We start from the raw sequence: 26688 nt of genomic DNA, 5'->3' as shown, positions 1-26688 counted from the left end.
AGGAGCCTTGGAGAGGGATGGAGGTCACTAAAAAGTGACAGGCAGCCTTGGAACTGGGGAGGGAAAAGACCTTTGTGTGTCATGAGAACGTGGGTTTGGCGGGGTATGGAGCGCTGTGTATACCTTCTTTGGCACAACCTGTTGGAGGCACCTCACTCTACCACCCCCAGCTTCCCTGGGGTCAGGGACTGCCAATGTCACTGGAGAGCCCTGTTACTTTAGAGCCTAGGGGCAAATGTCCCTCTTTTTCTTGCCTCAAAAATGGTGCAGCTCATGTTACATAAATAGCTCTGCTCTAATTATAGTTTACATTATAAGATGAACAACTTGGTTAAATTAGCATTGGTATAAAAAAGCTTAGGTTTGCAGTTTCTTCATTTTGGGGGAACCTTCCATTTCTAAAAGCAAAGTTGATTAGGGATTGATGGGAGACAAAAGGCTGACCTCATCTTCAGCATATGACAATTCCTTAGCTACTATTTCAACATTATGTTACTGTCATAGCTTTTTCTTGCTACTTTCAAGCTTATTGCTTATGATGTCAGTATCCATCAGAGCTATCCTTCGGGGCTCACTTCCCCCTAGACAATCGTGGTTTGGGGGCTTTGCTGTCTTAGCCTAGGCACTCTCATACTAATAGATGCTTTACAGAAAATCAGCACATGAAAACCACATTTCATTTGTTCCCACACATGTACACATAATGAAACATTTCAACTCCCGAGGCTAGGCCTCTTCCTACTGGGAATTCTGCAGAAATGAATCAGATTACAGTATTTCTCCATAATGCTGACTTCATAAAAATTAAATTTCCTAACAGTCAATACATCTCTCTCTCATAATCCCATACACCAATCACTTACTCTAAGTATCTCGAGAAGTATATCAGTTTTAACATTTCACAGAGTACATTGGGAAACAATGTTTTGTCAATGCTAATGTCATTCATTAACAGAAAACATCCAAGCTTGGTTTTTCTCTCTCCTCCACCCTTCAACAGGTAATGTTACAAATAGTCCCATTTCCTCAAATCTGAATACATATGCTATTCTGATTCAAAAAGTGACCTCATCTTTACCATCACTCCAACAATCTCACTCATGTTTTGCTGAAGAGTATGAATATATACTGGGTTACAGTAAGTACAACTATTCAAAATACATATTGGCCTACTGTACTTTGTTATTTCAGAATTTTGACACGCCCAACCAGCATTCAGATATTCACATGCAATTTATCAGCTTGAGGGAGTCAGTCACATGGACCTAGTTCTCGCCCGAACACTACGGTGGCGTGGACCTCTCCAACCCTACGGCCACGGGACATTTCCTGAAGCCCACACCCAGCAAATCCGAAGGCGCCTTTTACCACCATACGCACAATAATTGTCCCTTTTTCAGAAGAATTCCCAAAGGTGATCATTCTTGTTAATAAATGAATTCATTGCCTAAGATAAATTATTGAAGAGAGACAAAGTTTAGATCTTAAGGCCAGAGCACAAGAGTTTGATAAAGAATACACTCGTCCCAGCCCTGATTTACTTAATTTTTTAAAAACAACCTTATTTTTAAAATGCCTTCAAAAGCATATTTAAAAGCTATTTGTTAGAAAAATCAAATTAAACATCAGAACTTTTATATTCTCTCTTAAATAAGAGAAATAAGTACATAAAATTAACACAGAATGATCATTTTTCATGTATACCATTATTATGTGTATTTTAAATTCTTCTATTAAACTTTGATCACACAATAATTTAGTTTGTTTCATCGCTGTATCTTACATAAGCAGCGAATAAACAGAGACAATCAATAAATATGCCAAGTTTTCTGACCTCATCAGGTAGTCATTCCCTCCCAGAGGGGCTATGAGGCCATGACCTGTTTCTCTGGGAAAAAAGGGAGAGAGAAAAGAAAGGAGGGAGGGACGGAGAGAGGGAGAGAGGAAAAGAAAACTACTTTCCACCCAAATGCATGCTTTCCCAACTTCCTCCATTTAATCTTGTCCAATTTCAGCACCAATATGGGGATCCAAGTCAAATGAATCAAATTCTGCTTTTAAATCCAGCAGTGGCATTGACCTTATCCAAATGCTGAATTTGATTCTTTATGCTAATTAAAACTTAGTACAAATTTTCAAATAAGATAGTTAATTTCAGCAAATCGTATTTTTAGGTAAATGTCATATAATTAAAGTCATTCCATTTTTTGCTCTAAAATTAGCAACCTGATGTGAAAGTTTGTTTCTCAGTGTGCGGTTCCGCCCGCTCCCGCCGCCAGCAGATTGGCACTCGCTGCTCTGGCGGCAGCCGAATCTCCCCTCTACAAAGCCCAAATTCCAATTTTATTCCAGCGCAACTGTCACAACGCCCCGAAGCAAGCTAAAAACAAGGAAAAAAATCTTTGGTACGATATCACTTTCCATGTGTTCTTTAATGAAAAATTTATCATTCTAAATGTTGGTGTTTACTCCTTGTTAAATACGTTTTTATCAAAAAGAAAAAGAAACTGAGATCCAGTTCCTATTATTTTACAGGGAAATATAACAGGCCTGATGTTTTCCTGGCAATTCTGTTATTTTCTTGTATGGAAACACTGTATTTATCATATACTGTATGGATGATTCAGATATTGTAGAGACCTTACGGTGAACTGATATAGATGTAAACTCTTTATGCCAGATTGTTTAAGCAGGAAAAAAATAAATAAAACCAAACGCACTTAATTAACATCTGATGTGTAGCTTTTGCAAACACAAATGCAATATTTGTGTTTGAGCACTGGCAGTAATGACTGTGAACTATGCTATTAATGTCTGGTTTAAAGATGCCTGTGGTAGGACCACGTCTGGAATAACACAAATAAAAAACTGCATTCAGACAAAACAATAGTGAAGAGCCCATTAGAACAACGAAAAAGCAGCACTCAGAAGAAACACATGTCTTTTTTTCCCCCCTTTATATCAAAATTATTCCCCAAAATAGTTCCAGGTACCATCATCTTCAATCAATTAAAGGTGAAAAGATTCTATATATTTTCCTCCATAAAAAGAGTTTCATTTCAGCAGGTCAGAAGTTGGTTAGGATGTCTTCAGAAATTCTACTTGTTATACTAAGCTCTCCTTTGGTGGCTATATTAAAATATGTATGAGTAGAGAGCTGAGGTGGTGTTTTGGGATATCTGGCATTTTTATATCTGAGGAGAGAACTTCAAATTTGTGGATTACATTACAGTTTGAATAAATAGAGAGATTCTCATGGGCCAAGGTACAACTCCCTCAGTAAAGGTGTTTTTACTGAAAACCTGCTGAGTGTCAGGAACCCTGCAGGTTGCTGGGTATAAAAACATGAAGAAGGTTAAAAAAAGATAAAACCTAGCCTACAAGTGGTGTTTGCTTCAGAGTAACAAAGACAGCAAGGAAACAGACTTGGAACACGGGTTCAAAAATATGAAGAGTTATTATATGAAAAGCAATTAGTCATCATTATATATTGGTACTTTAAATTTTTTTTAGAACATGTACTAAAAAGAAACCACAGCTTAACAGGACATTTGATGACTAAAGCCGTGAAACTCAACATTGCTAAGTCCCGTGCTCCCATGGCAGGAAAAATGAAGGACTCTTTTATGCATGCGGCCAGGTCTATAGGAAAGAAAGCTAAGTGAGGACCATGTGGTACAGGGCTGGCAGTGGCACCCCAGTGATCTAAATTCAAGTCCCACCTCCGTGGGACTTTGTCTTTGCTCAGCTGTTCTGCAAAATGGCTGTGATGTTTTCCTGCTCTGCAAGAAATTGTGAGCCTCAATTTCTCAACTTTGAAAATCTTTCAGAATAGCTATAATTTATTAAGAGAGGAAATTACCGCAGTAGGTACATATTAACATTGTCATGGAATGATGCTCGCCCAGGTGAAGGGAGCCTCAGATAACTTGACTGCTCCCAAATTTTCCATAGTAGAACAGTAGCCTTCACTAACTAGTTCAACGCCTAAGTCCTCCAGGTGTCCATTACAGGTTGCATATTTAATTACACACTGAGACCTTCCTCTCCCATCATCCCACCTGGATTGACAATCAAACACAAAATTATGAAAATAGGTTCCTTAAAATGTAAAAGACTCATTCTAGAACAGGCAATTATTTTTCAAAGACTAAATAAAAGTTTTGATGTAGAGTAAGTTGTATTACTCAATGTCAGGAAAAGTGCCTGATGATGCTATGCTTCTTATTTACAGAGAGAAGTAGTAGGGGGCAGCTCTCAGTAACCCATTTATTTAAGTAACTAAACAGAAGTCCCTGATTCCAAGATGTACCAATTACCTCCGTCTATGATTCCTAAAGCACCATATGAAACTATGTAGTTCAAAGAACTGTCCCTGTATTTTTAAACAATGATGCATATAGTATATGCAGACCATTCATATAACATATCAGCCAGCAGTGTTTAAATTATCCCATAAATGTTTAGGGTTTTTAAATATATATGTATAAAGTATTTATTTATAGGTCTAAAAGTATCAACTATTACTGCTTTGCCCTAATTTATGTTCCCCACGAGCTGGCCAACTACAACTTTTAAAAGGAATTTGGTTTAAAAGATTTTGTCTGTTTGGCACTGACTGAGAGTGTTAGTCATTTCTGAGCTCACTTTTTTTCTCTTCTGTTTATAATATTCGTAGGGAACTTCAAAACAGAAACCTGTTCCCTTATAAATCTGCTTCCTCTCGGGTACTGTGTAGATTAATTTGTCACTGGAAAGTTAACTGTAAGTGTTCAGTTGATAGCACCAATCATTTCTATTTAAATTTTTTTTTAGGAAAAGAAATAAACAGCAACAATGTGTTGAGCCTTTTCTGTTTTGATGGAAGAAGTGGAAAAATTTGTTGAGAAACACTGATATAACTGGAAAAAGTTAAAAAAATATATAAAGCCATTACATTTTAAAATAAGGGAATTCACCATGGTTAGAAACTAAATGCATTAAAAAAAGTAAGATGAGTAACATTTATATCCTAATGACAGAGGTGTTATAAATTCTACCTCAATAGATAGTACTTTGAAAAACAAAAGCATTTTCAAGGGAGAATTTGTGCAAGTAAGGTAACCTAAGATTTGGGTTGATCATGTACTTTACACTTGAATTTCAGTCTGGTTTGTGAAATACTAAAAATGAATTGTTCATCCCCATCCCTTATTCACTATTCCACCTGGAAACATTTTGTTTTTCTGCTATCAGCACCTGCTCTGAGCCTATTAAATGAGGGGGCCTCTGGATTACGGTTGCCTAACCTTAGCAACTCCCGTAATTTTTATGTTTTTTGCACAAACTAAGGCTTCTACTACTTGTCCGGAAATACTGTCCAAAAGGACATGTGCAGAAAAAGTTGTGCTTTTTTCTTCTTATCGTAAATCTTCCATGGAGTCCAATCTGAACAAATACATGGAAACACAGCTTTTATAAAACTGACCACTGATAAACAAGACGAATTATTCTCCACGAGCCCTGGCTGGTGTCGCTCAGTGGCTTAAGCACTGGCCAGATGACCAGCTCGGGGTGTGTGAGAGGCAACTGATCGATGCTTCTCTCACACATCAATGTTTCTTTCCCTCTCTCCCCTCTCTCTAAAAATAAATAAATGAAACCTTTAAAAAAAAATAATTATCCTTCTTCATGAAAGATAACAGAAAATAATCATGAGATCAATTTAGAGAAACTGTGAAAATATGTTGAAAGCATTACAAAATTTAAAATGTTTTTCTTATAAAAATGAGCAAAATAAAATACATGTATGTGTATTTTACAATATTGAGATAATACTGTTTACACGACTTCATATCCTTTGGCCTTGACACTGGCTCCTCCCTCTGCCTGGAACGCTTGTCCACGCCTCCACATGGCTAATGGCCTCACCCTCATCTTTGCCCCAAAGCTGCCTTCGCGGTGAGGCCCGCCTGCTTCAGATGCACCATTTAAGATCACAATTCACCCCATCCCAGAACTCATGCTTTTTTTTTTTTTTTTTTTTGCAGGCAGTGGAGGGGTCCTATCACTCACCATTTTCTAACATGTTATATAATTTGTTATTTATTAAGTTTGTTACTTATTGTCTGTCTCCTCACCCCCCTGCCCCTGGAATATAAATTCTTTGAGGACATAATAAATTCTATGTTGCCCACTGGGGATAATGCCTGGTGCCTAAGTGCTAAACAAATATCTGTTGCATTAATTAACTACAAGTTCTCTCTACATTGTATCATATTTTCCTTGTCTCTAAAAACTCTTCCACAACATCATGCTTAATTGCTTGCATAACAGTCTTTCACTTAGGTATGCCATAGTTTTATTTAATCATTCTCAACTATAGAACATTCATAATGTTTCCAGTATTCACTATTATAAATCGTGCTCTGATAAATATACTGGTACATAAGTACACGTACCTTTTATCATTTCCTTAGGATTTACCACTAGAAATAGAACCCCTGCCAGGCAGCCATAGACATTTTTAGAGCTCTTGGTGCATATCACCAACTCACTTCTGAAGGCCTTACACCAATTGATAGTATTAGCAGTATGAGTACCTGAAACTACACCTTTACCTGTATCAGATATTGCCTTTAAAAGTCCATCTTTAAACATGCTTGTGCCAATTTTGAACATTTGGTCTTTAACTTAGATATGCTTTTTACATCAGGTTCAAGTGCCTCCCAAACACCGGCCCGTTCATTCCCACAGTACTGCAAAAATGAGAACCGAGTTTTGCCAAGGGCTTGCCTAACCTTGTGCTAAAGCCAGCTCTGCTGTAGTCTAACACCAGGGTCCCTGTTTCTAATTCCCGCCCACTGACTGTCATCTCAGTCACCTGGCACTGCACTGACGAGGTTTGTGGTATAATCCCTTCAGTCTTTAGTGAGGCTCAAATTAGAAACCAGGAACTAGATTTCTGGGAATTTAGTCACAAAACTTACACTTCTACACTTGCGAGACAAATCATGGGAAAATATGTTAGGTTCAAATTGGCAGGGAGCAATCAGCTTCTTCCTTTTTTCCATAACTACATACTGAGACACATTTATAATCACTTTTTTATATACCTCCTCTCTACAGAGGAGAAAAAAAATGGCCCTTGAGGACTGCGTTTGGCACTTAGTAGACATTATCACAACTTTACAGTCTCATGAGGGGGGTACAATTATGATGTCCGTTTCATAGATATGGGAACTGAGGCTTGAAATTAAGGAACTCTCTCAGAGGTCACACGGCCAATAAACAGCAAGGCCAGGATTCGAGCACAGCCTCAAAGCCCGTGATTTTTTTTCCACTGCACAGCTCTACCAGATTACATTCATCTGAGGGCCGAATTCTGCACCAGGCGTTACTAACTGAAGGCCTTGGTGCAGCAGCAGCCAAGCTGTGCTCTGAGGAAAAGTGTGTCTTATGCCCGCCCACCTTTTGGGCATCCAGTATTTTTGTAACTGCTAAGGTATTAACTTGACTACCAAAACATTACCGAACACAGCTGAATATGTGGCCCCTGCAGAAGACATTTAAGGATGAAAGAAATAAAGCTCAAAGAATTGGCACTAGGGTGGTGAAGTGCCGGAAGTGGGGTCAGAGCTTTGGAGAGGGGTGCTGCTGCCTTTTCCTATCGTAAGCCCGCTGTACGGCGGAGGCTGGAATGGCAAAAAGGCCAGAGCTGGTGGGATCCAGGGGAAGGGAGAAGGCCCTCCCAGGTGTGTGTCCCCTTAGTTCTGGAAACCTGTTGTCTAGAGAAGCTTTACCCCAGCTGCCTCTAGAACTGATTTCCAGCTGCATGCATCACCTTGACCACACTGGATGGTCAGGTTCTGAGAAACTTTCCTACCAGCTAAAAGTAACCCTTACCCCTCAAGTGTCCCCATCACACCCCAGATACGACCTCACACCTGGCACAGCAGCAGGCCTCCAGGATCCTAACGCAGGGTCGGGAGTGACAACCATTCTCAACATCAACGGCCAGGATGCAGGGCTCATTATGTATCTTGAATATCACTCTAAGGGCCTTTCATTGAGTATCTGAAGAGGGCTTCTCGCCTCTCTGGTCGGTTTATGAAGACACAGGGGAGATTTAGAGCTGAGAGAGATCCTCACTCAGTTCAGTATGGAGCCCCAACTGTAACCTACATTACACAGGAGGGACCAAATTAAAGGGATCTCAGGAGTCTGCTGTCAAGTTTAAAAACAAAAGCAGAACAAAACTATACTGAGAACCTGTTAAACCACATCTTCGGGCGGGTACGGCTCCCAGGTCAGGTTTGAGAGCACTGAAGTCCCTCCTTGTGAACCAGCCCAGCTGCTTTCTTCTCTGGACAAGGGTGCGCTTCTCAGGCAGGTCGGCCTCCCCAAAAAGAAACACGCTGCTGCCCGGAACGTGAAGGACCAGATTCTCAGCAAGGCCTATAAGTAGTGGGAGATTTTAATAAAATTACATTAAAATCAGCCTAATAAAAGAAAATAAAGCATATAATTTTTTTATTGTGATAAAATATACTTAACATAAAATTTACCATTTTAACAATTCTAAGGGTAAAATTCAGTGGCATTAAGTACATTCCCTTCATTGTATAACCATCACCACTAAAGCATATAATTCATACTCATTTTAAGAATCAAAGTTTGAGCATAATTTATTTCCCCATGAAGTTAGTCTCATAATAAAAGTTTGTCTTCGTATAAGGAGGCTAGAATTTCTAAGTCATTACAAATCTAATTTCACAAGGGAAATTACAAATACCTACCTGAAATATTATTTCCTTGAGTATGATGAGTAAGGTATACTATCTCTATTACTAAGTATCAGTTTGGTTTTGGATGTCTCTTTATTATATGATAATAATGAAAAATATTGTATTTTCTTGCTTCATTAGAGAACAAAACTTAAGTTTGATTCCTTCCACCACGAGTTTGTGTAGAAGAGATAATGGAAGAGGAGTGTTGTTAAAATATACATGGATTTCTAGTAAGTAGGAACATTACCAGCCCAGAAGTATTTCAGACTTTTCAGAATTTGGAACAGTGGTATAGGCTTGCAAAGGGCAAATAAAGTTATAATACTTACTGACTACTGTGGGCCAGACGTTGTGCTAGATGCTTTCCTTAGTTTATCTAATGTCGATCTCTCCTTCTATCCTTTGGGTCAGTTTCTTTTCTTTACTTCCTTTATTTTTCTCTCTATCTCTCCCTTTTTATCTTCCTCTTTTTTTCCTTTGGTTTTACTAAAGTATTTTAAAGTGGTTTCTGAAAACAGTGAATGGGAGGAAAAAATGGTATGGGGGCAGAGGAACAGGTGTAGATCTAAAGAGACAGATCATTAACAAAATAAACTAAGGAACAAAATAGAACCAGAGATATGGAAACACGGAACAAACTGGCAGTGACTAGAGGGGAGGGGGGAGAGGGACAATGGTGGAAAGAAGGGGAAGGGACTAGACAAAGGACATGTATGAGTGACCCATGGACATGGACAGCAGTGCGGGGATTGACTGTGGGAGAAGGCGGGAGGGATGGGCAGAGGAGGGCAAAGGGGGAAAATCTGGGACAACTGCAATAGAATAACAATAAAAAAATAAATAATAAAAAGAAGAAAAAATCAATGTGCTGTGTGAACCGTACGCAGATCGAGATTTACATAAATCCATCACAGAAAGACATTTGCCTGGATTATACACTGGGTGTTAGATGGTACCAAAGAATTAGCATTTAATTCATGTAATTCCACGTCTCAGATTTACTCAGAAGAATACTTACTACCAAGCTATTTTATCTGTGATATAAATTCCATATTCAAAAGAGCTTGTTTTAATTTTATCATTTTATTTTCACAATTAATCCATGCGACAATCATTTTATGTAATTCAAATGCTCACATCATGCAAACAAATAGGCCTCTTAAAGAAGATAAAAATTCTGAATACTTCAAGCTCAAGCCTGTGGGAAACAAAGTCCCATCAGTTTTTAGGTAAGCGACATTATTATTGAAAGCAACAGTTGTGTGTTCATTTCCTGCAAAGCCATTTCTCCCTTCTGCTGCAGAGCCAAGCATTTCCTGAGCAGGAACTTTCAGCATTTTCAATGATTAACAAGAAACTAGAACTACTCAACTAATCCGTGCTTTATAATCGTGCGTTCCCTCCACTGAAATTCATTTCTCCCTCTTGTGTTTGTGCAGTATTTTACAGCTTTTATTGGCTATAACATCAAATCTAATCTATTTATATTACATAGTTAATTGTGGACTTTTGTTTCTCCATCTAGGTTTCCAGCTCCCTGAACAATTAAGGTTTGTTAAGTTGAATGAATTGAATTTGGTTCCTGAGCATTATGCAGATGTTGGACACTGCAAACCTGGAATAGCAGTCCCTCCAAAACCTACAAATGAGAGAGAGCAAGGGGCTCAGTGTGCTAACAGAATGCGAAACGGGTTTAACACCAGACAAAGTACAATGTACTATGATGAGAAACCATGGGATCAATCTTCCATCATTTTCATCATATTTTATGAGCAGTCCTCAGAACAGAAGTCCCATCCACAGCCATCCACCTGAATCAGTGGCTACGTGAGCCAGTCGGTACTGTCAGATACGACAAATATCTGAATTACCTTGTGCTGGAAGGGTAGGATGCTCTATGTCATCTTCAAACAGGCAAAGCAAAACTCTGCAGGATCATAAATTGCTCTTTACTAAAAGAACAATACTTTTTTTTTAAGTTCATAAAATTAATTTTATTTATTGCTCCCAAGAACCCTGCAAATTACAAAAGAACAATACTTTTGAGTTTTTCTTCCATTTTCGACAAGTTTTTCCCATCACTATCAGTAATGGCTCTCATCTTTCCATTTTCAGTAGACATATTCTGAAAAGGCTGATTTGATGACAATACTTTTAAAATATATTTTAACCTTCATGATTGGCTGACCTTATTTACTAAAAATGATTTTTATCCATTTCTATACAGGCATATTTATCATTTTCTGTCTTAACTTTAGAGACTTCTATGACTTTCGTTATTCTTCTTTGCAAAAGGAGAATCAAAGCAATCAGACATTTCCCTGCATGATAAAAAGTTTCAGCTTCATATTTTTAACTAAATGTTTTTCTCTGAGCCTATAATAGACATAACTGTGGCCAAAATATAGTATTTTATTGAGGATATACAACAATTAGTCTGTGAAGACAGTATTTCCGAATCTGCCTTACACTAACACACTTCACGTCTAGAGTGGTATTTAGTATCCTTTTCCCTTCTGCTTTTGTTCTTGCAGGAGCAATTTAGGAATACTGGTATAAATGGAGTTGATATTTAGCTGTTAAACAGAATTGCATTTTAGCAACTCAAGGCACATAGCTGATAAGCTAATTTTTGTTACATTTTTCCATGACAGCCAAAATGCACAACTAGGAAAAAACCTCAAACCTATCGTTCCCTTTCAACAGATAAATTCTCTTTCCTCTTGCCCACATACAGTATAAATGTGTAGCTTATTTATTTTAAAGCAGAACTCTAATAATACCCCAAAGAACATCAAATCTTTTCATAAGTATATAGCAAGCAAAAGAGTATTTTCAAACCTATCACCTCATACTCAATAACAAGTAGAGGTAAAAAAGCACAGAATTTGAAAATTAAACTGGGTGCTAGACTTGAAATCTTACAAGCATCCTCTAGTTTTAGTACAGCTTTCTTAATATAGCCAAGATTTGTGTTTACTTGATTTTTTTATTTAGTATTTTTTAATGAGAAGAGGGGGAAAAAAAAGATTCTCTACCAGAAGTCACAAAAATCTCTCAGATGGTAAAACAGATAGCCCTAAAAGTTTTTGCCTAAATTCATACATATCCCTAAAATAAAGCTGGCCGATTAATCTCTCTCTGCAGTACTTTGAAAAAGAAGACATGTGAAAATACAGTATAGTACTGTGATGCTGTACTGCCTCTAATTAAGTGCAGACTGGGAAAAATTTATTCTTAGTTTAGTCTATGGAAGGGGGGGGTGGAAATTTCTTTTTGCAATTCAAAATTATTTTAAAGATAGAGCATTTCTTTTCCAATGTCTTCATTAAACAGAGTTGCTAAGAATTGTCTTCCAACCATCCCCAAAGAGCAAAAAGCTACCCAGTATTCACCCCATATGCTCGGCTTTGAAGTGTGAAGCTGTGACCATCCCTCTAGTCTCTTAAGCCACCATCAAAGCCATCTCATTACGCCCAGCGCTGCGAGTTAGAGCACCGGGCCCTAACCACTCCAACACAAACACTGCATTAACAAAGCAACCGCAATATTCCTCCCCCACATGGCTAGAACTTGAAGAAATTTTTACCATATGTACTCATGCACGAGATACGAAAATTTATTGTGCTAGAACATCGAGAAGTACATTAAACATGCTGACTAGAACTGGATGTTATTCTAAGGGTCTGAAAGAAAAATAAAAACGCAGCTGATCTTTATGATGAAAGAACAGAAATGTTAGGCTGAAAAACAAGATCAAGTGCACTTCCTAAATTGCATTTCTACCGACACATTCTGTGGCCTGTTCTTTCTTGAGATAGCAGAAAACAATGTAAGGAGGAAAACCAAACTGTACAGCACATCACTGGGTGCTACTGTTTACTCTACCATGTTTCATTTCTAAAGGACAAATAATGATATGCTGACAACAGCATCTATGATCCAAAGTAACAGGACTTGCTTAAAAAAAAAGTCATTTCATTTGTGTCACTGAGTTGTCAATTTATCATCAGCATAGTGGTGAAAAATAAAACAAAGGAAAAACTTGTTACATATTATGAAAATGGAGTCAGGAGGAAATGAGAATAAGCACTAGATTAATTTTCATGTAAAAATTAATCTCTAAAAATTAGTTTCAAATACTTGTACCTAATAATTTCATTCCTTTCTTCTGGCTCCAGGAAAATTCTTGCATTGTACACAAGGAAGATTATTCAAGAATGTTCACTGTTGCATTATTTGTAGTAAGAAAAAGGAGAAACTACTAAATGTCCACAAAGGATACTAGAGAAAATGTAATATACTCATATTATGATAAATATACAGTGGTTAAAAGAAATAAACTGGAACTAGATGCAATACCATAAACGTATTTCCAAGATATCTTGCTGAATCAAAAAGTTATGGTATTATAGCCCTGGCTGCTGTGGCTCAGTGCATTGAATGCCAGCCTGCAAACCAAAGGGTCGCTGGTTCGATTCCCAGTCAGAGCACATGCCTGGGTTGCAAGCCAGAACCCCAGTAGGGGTCGTGCGAGAGGCAACCACACATTGATGTTTCTCTCTGTCTCTCTCTCACTCCTTTCCTCTCTCTCTCTAAAAATAAATAAATAAAATCTTTTATTAAAAAAGTTATGATATTACAGCATTTATATTATAAATGCATGCAAGCAATACTACATTGGATTCATCAACATATACATATATTGAGTTGGCCAAAAAGTCTGTATGGTTTTTTCCATAAAATAAAAGACACATTTTTCATTTTCACCAGTAACTTTATTGATTTGGCTATTTTGAGTATGTCGGCTATCTCCCTCATGGTAGAATGTTGATTATTCTCAATTAATGTCTCATTTTGATCGTTATCAACTTTAACTATTTTACCTGACGATGGAACATCATCTAGCAAGAAATCTCCAGCACGAAACTTCACAACCTGCTTTTTACACACTCGATTAGTCACAGCATATTTTCTTCCACCTTCAATATTCAAATGGGTACGCAGAAATTCACCAATTTTGATAAGCTTTTTTAAATGCATGCTGATATGACAGCTGTTGCAATACAATCTAACAAAATTGTTTTGAATGATGTTAAAGAGAGCTAAGTGCTACTAGAGCCATCTTACAGAAAAAAACAAACAAAATTTTTGGCCAACCCAATACATATAAAAAAAATCATGGCAACACTTCTAAATTCAGTGTGAACCTACTATACTCATACCATAACTTGGCATGGGTTAGCTCAGGAGACCATGAATGGGGGAGATAGTACAGGTGAAGTTTACCCTTCTCTGTAATGCTTGAAATTAAAAAGAAAAAGAGAGAGAGAGAATTAATAAAAACTCCAGGTCAAATGTAATGAAAAAATAATTGTGAGAATTCTTTGCTCTAGTGCTGTCTTGATGCAAGTTTTTAATGTTCCTAGGTCTATCTTCCAGTTTCAGAATGAAAAAATTACCTATCCTCTCTCCTCATATAAATGTAAGAATGATGTGCCCCCAAATTCTTACTATACCATGTTCTTTCATTGAGATTCAGGGATCCATGAAAATATACAGTAAATTAGTAATTAATTTATACATATGGAATCTTCATATCCAATAGTCCTAGAATCTTGCTATTTCCTTTATGAGGTCTGTCTAGAAAAAGTCCAACCATTGTTAATATAATGAGAACAGTTTGCACAACACTGCAGTAACCTGGCAGCCAAGTAGAGTGGACTGGAATACGCATACGTGAACAATGACACCTTCACTGTACTAGTCAGTGGGGGCAGTAAATGCCACTGAGTGGGGATGTGTACTGTGTGGCTGTTGCATTCAAAATGACTGAGTGAGCAGAGCAACAAATCTTCATGAAATTTTGCACTAAGCTTGAACATTCCTCCATGGAAACTATTAGGATGATTCAGAATGCCACAGCTATGGGAAACTGGTGATTGGCAGCCTCATTACAACAACGCACCAGCTCATACATCATGTCTCATGCATTTTTTGGCAGAATATCAAATCACCCAGGTGACTCATTCCCCCTACAGCCCAGATTTGGTGCCCTGCAGCTTCTGCCTTTTCTCGAAACTAAAATCACCTTTGAAGGGCAAGAGATGTTAGACCATCAATGAGGTTAAATTCAGGAAAATACAACAGGGCAGCTGATGGCATTTGGGAGAACTGTGTGAGGTCCCAAGGTGCCAACTTTGAAGAGGACTGAGGCATCATTGTCCTATGTACAATGTTTCTTGTATCTTGTATCCTTTTCAATAAATGTCTCTAGACTTTTGGTCAAGATGGCAGCCTAGGCAGACATCATTCACCTCTTCACACAACCACAACAAAATTATAACTAAAATATAGAACAACCATCATTCAGAACCAACAGAAATCAGGTTGAATGGAAGTCTGACAGCTACACAATTAAAGAAACCACATCCATCCAGACTGGTAGGAGGGGCACAAACACAGAACAGGTTGGGCCCATATTCACGCGTGGTGGATAAAAATTCGGAAGGGATATCTCATTAGCAAGGAGTCCCAACCCCACACCATGCCTGCCTGCCCAGTGTTCCAGTGTCAGTAAGATAAGTCCCCACAACTTCTAGCTGCAAAACCCAATGGGGATTGAGTCAGTGGAGCCCCAAGCAATTCCTCTGGAAGACTCACCTACTCAGACTCACTCCGTCTGTGTTCCGGTGCCAGGGAGGTGGTTTGAGAGGCAAAAGTGGCATGCAAGGGGAGACTAAGGTGTCTGGCATCAAGGCAAGAGGAGCCCATTGTCCCTTTTATGGGCCCTCCCCGTACTGAGCCCACAGACTGGTGCCGTATCTAAGATTCCATCAACCTGGCTAACATTGTTTGACACACCTTAGAGATCCCCAAAGACTCTGCCCCACCCAACTTCAGGCCCACCCAAGCTGCTTTTCCATATGAATGTATGGTCTTGGGTCATGCTTCACAACTTCCTAAATGCTCTCAAACAAGCAGCAGCTGGCCTCAGTGGGTCCCAGGCTCAGAGCTAGCAGCCTTGATTCACAGCTTGGCTTTGCCGGGGAAATTCCAAGTCCAGCACAAGTAGCAGACATCTCAGATCGCTTTATAACTCAGGCAGGGTGGCCCCAGGCAAAACACAGGTGGAGGCTGATCTTGGACTGTACCACCCGGGAAATCCCAGGGCCAGCGCACCCAGTGGACAGCCACAGACTACCAACACCCTGCCCCTGCACAGCTGATTTTCCACAGAGAGTGGAGGTTGGTGGTAAGTCATCACAGCCAATCCTTGTAACTGACTGGCCTGGGTAAATCCCTCCCACTGATCTGCCAACAGCAACCAAGGCTCAGCTACAAGAGGAGGGTGTAGAGGGTGTACTCAGTCCACACAAAGGGTGCACCTCAAGTACTCAGCTTGGGAGATAGGGAAGGCTGTTCCACTGGACCCTACAGGACACCTGCAACACTAGCCCACACTACCAAGACATGGAGTCAAAGCAGCTCTACCTAATACACAGAAACAAACATAGGGAGGCTGCCAAAAGGAGGAGACAAAGAAACATGACCCAAATGAAAGAACAGGTCAAAACTCCAGAAAAATAGCTAAATGAAATGGAGATAAGCAATCTCTCAGATGCAGAGTTTAAAACACTGGTTATACGAATGCTCAAGGAATTTAGTGAGGACCTTAGCAGCATAAAAAAGATCCAGTCAGAAACAAAGGATACAGTAATTGAAATAAAGAACAATTTACAGGGAAACAACAGTAGAGTGGAGGAAACAAAGAATCAAATCAATGATTTGGGACATAAGGAAGCAAAAAACAGCCAATCAGAACAAGAAGAAAAGAGAATCCAAAAAAAATAAGGATAGTATAAGTAGCCTGTGGGACAACTTTAAGCCATCCAATATTCGCTTCATAGGGGTCCCAGAATGAGAAGAGCAAGAGCAAGAAATTGGAAATCTATTTGAAAAAATAATGAAAGAAAACCTCCCTAATTTAGTGAAGGAAATAGACATGCAAGTCCAGGAAGCACAGATAGTCCCAAATAAGATGCAAAGAGGCCCACCCCAAGACCCATCATAATTAAAATGCCAAAGGTTAAAGATAAAGAGATGGGAGGGGTGTGTGGGAGAATGGGTGAGAGGTGAGGGGATTAAGAAGTACAAATAGGTAGTTACAGAATAGCCATGGGGATGTAAAGTACAGTATGGGAAATGGAGTAGCCAAAGAACTTAGATGCATGATCCGTGGACATGAACAAAGGTGGGGGGCATTGCCTGAGGGGGTGGGGTATGCTGCGTAGAGGGGGGAAAAGTGGGAAAAATCAGGACAACTGTAATAGCATAATCAATAAAATACAATTAAAACATTTAAAAAATGTCTATTTTCATAGGACATGACTGGATACCTTCTAGACAGACCTCATGGTATATAATATACTTCATAGAAATGTATATACTAAGAGCTCTTATTCCTTTATAGGGCATATGCTAATATAAATACCACTTTGTGCAGACATGTTATTCATTTAGAAAATTATACTTTCCTGGGTGACCTAGCATATATAACACATTGTATTCAGTCACTTGCTTCATTCTGTCCTATGGTGCTACTTGTTTCAGGTGCAGATTTCATGGCCCCAGCTTTCTAGGAAAAGGTACTCTATTATTCTCCTCTGATAGCCACAATAGCATCTACTATATGGAAACATGCACAAATACCTCTTCACTTATCTTCCTAATATTTCTCTGAAATACATACTGGCATACAATATATTATTTTGCAAATCAAGAAGCAATAAGGGAGGAGCTGTCTGCTATAGAACTTAGAATTTTAGAGCTTGAAAACACTTTAAAGATCTCCTATGCAAGTGGTTTTTAATCATCCTGTCATGTAATCCTTTTCTTAAAAAGCACCTTACTGAGAATCTTGATAACATGAAAGAAACAGAGTGATCCACTCGCTTTACAGTGCAGGGGAATAGCCTGGGCCCCGACTCAGTGCCCTCCTCTGTAAGGCCACAGAGAATCGCTAAAAATAGAGACAGCTATTCTCTGGTGGGAGGCAGAGAACCAGGGGCTCTACATACAGGCATTATTTCTCATAACCATCTTCATAGGATGATATCATTCCCCACAGGATAGATTCAAAAACAAGACAGATTGTAAATGAGACTAATATTTTTTCTTAAAGTCAGCTGGCAAGTAGCAGATCTGGAATTTGAACTCAGGTTTATTTACCTCTAAAATGTTTATTTTGCCCACTTACCATTTGTCTTCCCTGCAAGCCACTCAACGTGATGTAATTGTTTAGTTCATGCTGATCAATAACTAATGAGCACACATACATACATATGTCATGGGTGGGCGGGATTAGGATTGGGCCTGTCACTTCCATATAGTGTTCCCCCTTTGTAAGGACCTCTCATTCTCTTTTAGGGGGGCTATTGGGAAGCTGGGGCTTCCCCAAGAGTAATTCAGATGGGATATACCAAAGCATCGGGTATAGCCAAAAATCCTTCTGCTGGCCAATGTACCAGCAATGTATAAACAGCCTTCAACATACAGTCCACTCCCCATAGCAATGAAGAGTTAACTTAGCCCTTCCACCTAAACAGTGCTCCCCAAATGGCACACAGATAATGTGCATGAGTTAGTTCGGTTACCTTTGTGTCTTCAGCAACCATGCATCTTCCCAGCCACTGGCTACAGATGACACTCAACCACCTCCCGGTAGCCTCAAGCCTCACCCAAATCCTCACCGTCTTCCCCCCACCCATACAGGTCGAGTCCTGCCATGCCTCTCCCTGCAGTTCCTCTCCTCTTTGCCACCTCTCAGTGGATGTCCACATACCCCATGCCCACCTCATTAAATATCCTTTTGCAGAAAAAAATGCTTATTGTCCATTGCTGACATTCCTCCCCCATAGAAAGAGTTCTGCTGGTCTTGCTGGCACTTATGGGTTAAATTGTATCCCCTGCCCCCACCCTCTGCCAAATTCAAATGTTGAAGTCATAGCCCCCGGGCTATTTGTGCACTCAGCTTTCCACTGGGGGACTTCAGAATGTGACTTTATTTGAGAATAGGGTCATTGCAAATATAATTAGTTAAGATAAGGTCATACCGGAGTAAGGTGGGGCCCTAACCCAATTTGACTGGTGTCCTCATAAAAAGGGGAAATTTGGACACAGACAATATACAGGGAGAATGCCATGTGAACATAGTGACTTTTGTAAAAAGCCAAAATGGAACAGATCCTTCCCTCACAGCCCTCAGAGGGAACCAACACTGCTGACACCCTGATCTTGGACTTCGTGTCTCCAGAGCTGTGTTTGTACATCAGCTTCTCTTTTCAAATGACCTGGTCTGTGGCACTTGGTTACTGCAGCCCTAAGAAATTAAAACATTGGCCCTGCTCCCTCCCAGCATTCATTCTGGGATGGGACGAATGGGTTTGCACAGGCCTTCTCTTTCTTCCTTCTTAGGGGCTGTGTATCAGCAGGAAATGTGTTCCCATCCACTCCTCCTCGCCGTAGGCTTTTCAGGGTAGGCCTCTGCTGGCCAAGGGCTGCCAGGGACTGGCAGGTAAGTCTGTCTAATTGTCCAGGTGGATGAGCTCAGCTGTCTGCATTAGTTTTATCAGTAATAAAATTAGCACCAGGAAGACCCCCAAACAATGGAATTTATTTCTAAAAAATTGTGTATTTATTCTTATATGTTTAAACTTCAGTCACCTTCGAAGGATTCTCCATTTGATGCAACACACCTATCGAGACCTTTTTTTTCACTGCTCAAAACAGTGTGAACTTGTAGATTTTGATGGCTTTTAGTGCTTCTGAGATTTTTTGTTTTACCTCTTCCACATTGGCAAAATGTTTCCCTTTGAGGACTTTTTTCCACTGGAGTAAAATCAGGTGAATAGGAAGGGTGGGGCATAGAAGTCATGCCATTTTTGGTCAAAAATTGCTGAACACGCAGGTTGGTGTATGCAGGTGTGCTCATAAATCACTCATCAAGAAATGGGCAAATGCATTGAAAGGGTCTTCAAAAAAAATTCACTGAAGCCGAACGCAGCCTCTCAGAACACCACCCGCTGGTACACTGATACAGATGGGTTCCTAGAACACTCACCTAGTGGGGGAAGCCTCTGCTACGAGGGGCTCATTCTCCGGAAGATAATTCCATTTTGTGGGGGAGTTTCCCCTCTTAAATATCTCCTTTTCTCATCTGCCTTTCTCTACTGTTGAATTGGTTCAAAATTTGGGAAAGGAGGAAGTGTATTATTTTTAGTGCCCCAGTCCTCATCTCCCACGGGGCAGGGAAGGGGGTGGCCTCCTTCTTTCTCTACCTAGTGCTACGAGTAAATGCCGTGCCTGCTTTCCCAAGGCCTCTACCCTCCCCCCCCCCCGCCAAGGTAGCAGAAAACACAGGCTGTGCAGGAAACTGTCACACATAGGCTATTCGTGAAAGGAACACACAACAATTAATGTGTCGAGATATTACCTTACTATACATTTTCAGTCAATTAAAACTGGAGAATGATTTGTCTAAAATATGTACTTCTAAGAGTCAAACAATAAATGATAATCAATCTAATTAACAATGATGCTATAAGCATATTTTCTCACCAGCCCTGCTGTCACATGCTCCGGGCCCCTGAGGAAGCATACCCTGACCAAAGGGGACCAGGCACGTGGGCTGGCGGGTGCCTGACAATGTGAAGAGACCTGGGTTGATCCGCTAAAACGTAGAGGGCCATCTAGCATCACTATGTTATTTCTTCAGAATTTTCTCATTCTAGGGGCCTTGACACTGGAAGTTACAGCAAATACTAGGAAGCAGGGATAAAAAGAAAAAGGAATTCAGGAAAAGTATTACCAAGGTCGGGGGCCTGGGCTGGAAAAGCTAGTGTGGGGTATCAATCACCTGTTACAATTCCCTGTTAAGTCCACATTCTCTGAAACACCATCTGTCATCCAATAAAATCAATCTCTTGGGGCTGTAGATAAATACTCAAAGTCAGAAAACCTTTAGCCCCTAAACTTTGACTACCCCCAAGGCTCCCCTGGCCAGTAAGGGGTGAATGTTCATTAATGCCTCCCACAATAACTCCTGGCTTAATCCTAAGTATTCCAAGGCACCCTTTCCCTAGGTGAAGTGATAGTGGGGAGATGGGCCTCCCAGTTTTTAACTCTAAATCTTATAAGTGGCTTCTACACTAGGAAAGAATTACAAGTACACACCCAGGCAGCAAGATTTCAGGCACTTCACTTACTCATTCCAATTAAAAGATTCTTATGGTACATTTATTCTTGTCAATATTTTCAATAAACCCTATTCAACATACCTCAAGAGTGAAATAGGTAAGAAGGGCAAACTAATACAAGGGTGTGTTTTATCAAGCTAGTCATTGTTCTGAGCAACCGGCACTTGATCTTGCTGGAATGGGCCTTAGAATTACCCATCTCAGGGGCAAAAGGCAAGAGCATTTATCCACCAGCTCTGGTCAAGAGTTGCCTCGTGATGTTTTAATCTGCTTGGACTTCAGATGCCTGCAGAGCCAAAATAAGAGAAGAGAGCGCAGCTCTTTTCCAGTAAGATTGGGTTCATCTCTAACTGCCATAAGAATAAGCAGGTGTATTCCAGTGTTCCCGTAAGGGCCTTCTTTCCTCGTTAGTGCCTCTGTCTTCCAGTGGCAGATGTAACCCTGTTTCTTCCTTAAGCCTGCAGCCATGTGCACTTGCGAACAACCTGGAAGCTCTCCCTCATAGATAAAATGTACTAAAGCCACTAAAAATTGATCTTAATGGTTTAAGTACTCTCCCAATGCACTATCCCTTGTTTTTTCCCACTTTTTATGCGGCGGCAATATTATAGAATTCTCCAACTAAGTGCTATGTCCTAAAACTATGTTAACATATGCTTGTAAAGCCCAGCATTTGGCTTATGTCATGGCAGCGAGGGCAATGCTGATTCTGGAGAAAGCAGTGTCAGAACCCAGCATCTAAACTGACTAATCTCTACCCAATCCAAGGCTGTTTTATGAGACGATCTCCATAGCAACGGGAGAATCGGAGTAGAAAATTCTTGAATGAAAAGTTGCTCCTGATTTGCCAGATCAGCCCATGTTTTGACAGACTGTAATAAAGTAATCAAAGGGTCTCAAGACGATCACACAAGTGTTGACGTAGTGTGAATTTGTCATGGCACATGTCCTCCAAGTCACAAAAATACTCAAGAAAACATCTAACAAGGCTGATAATTCTAATCAAATTCATTAATGGTTTATATATTTTAGGATAAATCAAAAAATAAAAATCAACCAGGCAGAAGGTATTTCTTTATACATATAACTAACTTAGCTAGCACCTTATTTTTCTAAATAGTGTCAATTTATATAACACCATACAAACATTATTTCATTTGATTAACAACATAAAACAAAAAGCAAGTTTCCATATCATTTAAAAATTCATAGCTATAGTCCAGACTTTTAAAGCTCGGTATTATGAACTGTATGGTAGGTAAGCCATTTTCACTGGTAAATCATTGGGGGAATTTTTAAGCGCCTTCTGCCCTGACCCCTCCCCTCCACTTTCACTCCATCCTCCTATGAAGGTGTGTATGTGAATGGGAAACGGGGTCATGTTTCAGAGACACTGGTTCCTGCACATGAAAACATTGAGTAAGGAAGGAGTACAAAACTCAAAGGATGCACTACGACCCACAGAAATCCTTCAGAGAAATTGTCTGTAAGAGATGTATACAAGTCCAGAAAATGAGACTAAATATTTTAAAAACTGAATTAGATGTTAGACAAAAAAATAATGTCCCTGTGTGTTAACCATTGACTCCACATTAGGTGAATTCATTGTTCTTGAAGGATCCAAGATAATTAAAAGTCATAAGGAAGAATTAGAGAAGTGGGGACTTCCCAGTAACGACAGGAGTGTGGATCCCTATGTTTCCTTTCACTTCTTCCAAAGACCCCAGAAAAAAAGATGGTAAAGAGATATATTTTTTTTAAAAGCACTGACTAATCCAAATAGAAAAGAAATAGGAGGTGATAGTGTTGGAACTTGAAAGCAGATATGAGTGATGGTTACTTAACAGACTCAAGACAATAAGAGAAAGAGCAGCAACCTGACTTATACCACAGGTACCTGCAAGTCCCCAGAACTGGCAACCTCACTTTGGGAGGGAAGGTAAAGGCACAGATCAAAACAGAGAGACCTGTGGGAAGTCTGTTTAAGTGGCAGTTGGATCCCCTTCTCCTTTCCACAGACAGGAAACTGCCCTGCTCCCCACCACCTTGGCAGAAGAACAAGAGGTAAAACAGAAGAGATCTGGGCTGGGGGATACTGGGCACAGCTGCAGACAGGGGTGATTAACGATAAGAGGGGCATTAAGAGAACATTTACAAACTAAATGCTGAGACTTTTTCAGCCCTCTTCCACAGCCTAGCTCCTACAACACAGCTATGTCTACACTCCAGGCTGAAGACAGGAAGATCCTTCTCTGGGGAACTTGAACAGCCCAAGAGGAAAGATGAAAAAAATACAGACATAGGAGGTCCCCAAATAAACAATACAGTCAGATCAGCTGAAGCTAACAAACCCCACCTACATACTCAGAGTATCCATTCAACCTTTTGGTATTCACTCAGAATAAGCTGCCCACCATGGACCATCAGACATTTGACGAAAGCCTTTAAAACACAGAAATGCAGCCTGGGGTTAGGGGCTGGGGATCAGACACTGTGCAGGAAGAAGAAGATGTCAAAACTTATCCATTGATATTACATACATGAGACAAGACCAGGATGTTAATTAAAATAATAAAATAAAAGAAACATTTAGAGAGTAAATGAAAAGCACTTGGAAACTAATACAGAAGAAATGAAAAATTTTGACTGAAGGCTTGGGATATAAAATAGAGAAAATTTGCCAGAAAGTAGTATAAAAATATGAAGTGATGGAAAAAAGAGAGAAAATAAATGTAGAGAAGTAGTACAGGTGTTCCAATATCCAAATAACGGGGCTTCTAGAAAAAAAACAAAAAACAAAAACAAAAACAAAACAGCAAATGAAAGAAATCATCAATGGAATAATTCAAGAGAATTATCCAGCACTGAAAGGTAAGAGTTTCAAGGATTCAAAGGGCCTACCAAGACTCCTGCACAATGAATGAAAACAGATCCATAAAAAGGAATGTAACAGGAATTTCAGAACTGTGGGAACAAAGTAAAGATCTTAAAGACTCCAGAAAAAAATGACAGTTCACATACAAAGATCAGGACTCACAATGGCTTCGTAAGTCTCAAGAGCAACATGAAAATAAGAATTCAATCACACAATGCCTTCAAAATAAAGGTAAATTATGTCTAACCTAGAATTCTATACCTAGCCAGGCTAACAAATGTGAAGGTAGAAGAGTGGTATTTATAGACCAACAAGGTATCAGAAATGTAGTTCCCCCATTTTTTTGATAGCTACTAAGGGATAGCTATCAAAACAAGGGCATAAATTTTAAGACACACACACACACACACACACACACACACACACACACACACACACACCCACCCCCCACCCCCCACAGGATTCAGGAACCAAGGACTCCAACACAGAGAAAGATAAAGGGGATACCTAGGAGATCCCAGGATGACAGTTATGCTCAACAAATTGAGGATAAACAGTCCTAATTGGAACAGTTCAGAGTTTGAGAAGATATTTCTTCAAGAAGATGAAAAGTACAGGACACTCAGCACATGGATTGCTGTACTTGAATGCACGGAGAAATGTTAACACAGAGTTTGGGGTTAAGTCAGTGATAAGTAAATAAAAACTAAGTAATCAATCAAAAAGATAATGATCATCTCCAGAAAAAAAAAATTTGCAGAAAGGATAAAATAACAACATTTTAAATAATTCATTGTGAAGCATGTTTACAGTCATAAAAATGTAACCACTAAGTATTGATCCAGATTTTGACATAACCATCAGGTTGGCCAAAAAGTCTGTTTAGTTTTTTCTGTAAAATAAAATACACATTTTTTTCATTTTCACCAATAACTTCATTGATTTGAATATTTTGCGTATGTCAGCTACCTCTTGCCATCAGCTTCTAGTGAGTAGAGGCCGGGGTGCTGCTAAACATCTTCCAATGCATAAGACGGCCCCACAGGAAAGAATTATTTGGCCAAAATTTCAATAGTACCAAGCAACTTCACAAACCACTTTTGACACGTTTGATTAGTCACAGCACCTTCTCCATACACTGCGCAAATCTTTCTTTTTTTTGCATTTCAGTTGCGTTTTTACCCTTCTTCAAATAAAGCATAATATGCTAAAAACATTGCATATTTTCTTCCATCTTCAATATTATAATGGCTGCACAATAATTCACCAATTTTGATAAGTTTTTTAAAATCCATGCTAATATGACAGCTGTCACAATACAAAAGAAATGTTTCAAATGAAGTTAAAGACAACTAAGCGCTACTAGAGACATCATATGGAAATAACTAAATGAACTTTTTGGCCAACACAACATATTGAGAAGGAAGTATTGGGAAGTAAGAGTGTGTGTGTAAGAGAGAGAGAGAAAGAGAGAGAGAGAGAGAGTGTGCGTGTGTGTGAGTGTGTTGGGAAATGAGGGGTGGGGTGAGAGGAAGCTAAATGCTTACCTTCTGCAGTAAGAAGTCAATAGACAATGCCTAAAACTCAAAAACGAAGAAGTTCCGTTGATATTTAGGTATCTGGTATTGATATTAAATAATAAAATGAAAGAGGTGAGAGCACTTGGCTTGGGGGAGGAGGAAATTAAAGTTTGTGTATGGTAAGGGGGAAAGGCGGGCTATGTAGGAACTTAAAGTTTGGGGGACAAACCCTGTAGAACATATGGCTTTTAGCCACATGCATGTATCATTTTGATAACAACAAAAAGAAGGAAAGGAGGGATGGCAAGAAGAGAGAGGGGCAAGGAAAGAGGGAAGAAGGGAAAAAGGGAGAAGAGGAAAAAATTAGAGACATAGTAGAGGTAAAAATGAGATGTAGTCTAACTGACCAAATGTGGTTTCTATAGAAAATAAAAAACTGAAGTCCAAAACATGTTTAAAAACTGTAAGACTTAAATAAATATAGAGTAGGTTTATGTGTCCCCTGGCTCCCAGTTGTATATTCAATTGCCAAATGGCAGAATATAAAAAAACAGAACTCATGCTTTTCCCCCAAATCTCAACTTTAGATACCACTGTTTTGTTCCCCAACCCCAACATCCCATACAGTCTCCCCATTCTCTATTATCTTAGGCCACCATCAACTTTCCAAACTGATTTGCCTGCTTCTTGTCCATTCTCTATCATGGAGGCAGAGTGGTCTTTCTACAATTCAAAGCCAATCACACCACTTTCTTGCTTAAAACCCTTCAATGGTGCACGTCGCTTAGAATAGGCTTTGAACTCCACCTGGCATGTAAGACTTCATGATCTGACCTCTAATTACCTCTTGAGCTTCATTTCATCGCCTTCCCAGGAATGCCTTTCTCATCGCACCGGCCTCTAAGTTCTGGTCTGGAAGCTCAGGCTGCTCCCACCACTGAGCCTCTGCTTGTTGTGCCCTTTATTCTAAAAATTCTTAAACTAAAATTATACATAAAATTACGTTCGAATGTATGTGTCTATGTATATATACAAGAAGGCACATACATAAAAACCTGCAAATGATTTTTATAGTATTTATAAGTCCTCTGAACACCAATTTTGGACCCTACTTTAAGATCACCCTCCTTAAGGTATAAGGAAGTTTATAGCTGAAAACAAAAAGTCCCAAAATGTATTATTCAGTTTTTACACACAAAGTATATATGAATTATCAATATAATAGTCAATATTAATTATCAGTATCAACTCCCTTTTATGTGACTGCA

At 39.4% G+C, this 26688-nt stretch overlaps 1 protein-coding gene across 5 annotated transcripts in view; it reads right to left on the bottom strand.

The window, feature by feature from the left end:
* Positions 1-26688, bottom strand: part of FTCDNL1 (formiminotransferase cyclodeaminase N-terminal like) — a 36792-nt gene that overhangs the window by 2140 nt on the left and 7964 nt on the right. For all 5 annotated transcript variants that reach the window (XM_054586219.1, XM_054586220.1, XM_054586218.1 and 2 more), the window contains one exon: positions 8251-8436. In XM_054586219.1, the coding sequence (XP_054442194.1) occupies positions 8251-8436 (186 nt within the window). The remainder of the gene's footprint in view (positions 1-8250; positions 8437-26688) is intronic.

The sequence above is a fragment of the Pteronotus mesoamericanus genome, unplaced genomic scaffold, assembly GCF_021234165.1.
Source record: "Pteronotus mesoamericanus isolate MK-2021 breed Mesoamerican mustached bat unplaced genomic scaffold, CSHL_Meso_final contig_90, whole genome shotgun sequence".
Taxonomy (NCBI): Eukaryota; Metazoa; Chordata; class Mammalia; order Chiroptera; family Mormoopidae; genus Pteronotus; species Pteronotus mesoamericanus.
The sequence above is the reverse complement of the archived record's forward strand: the minus strand, read 5'-3'. Positions and strand labels throughout refer to the sequence as shown.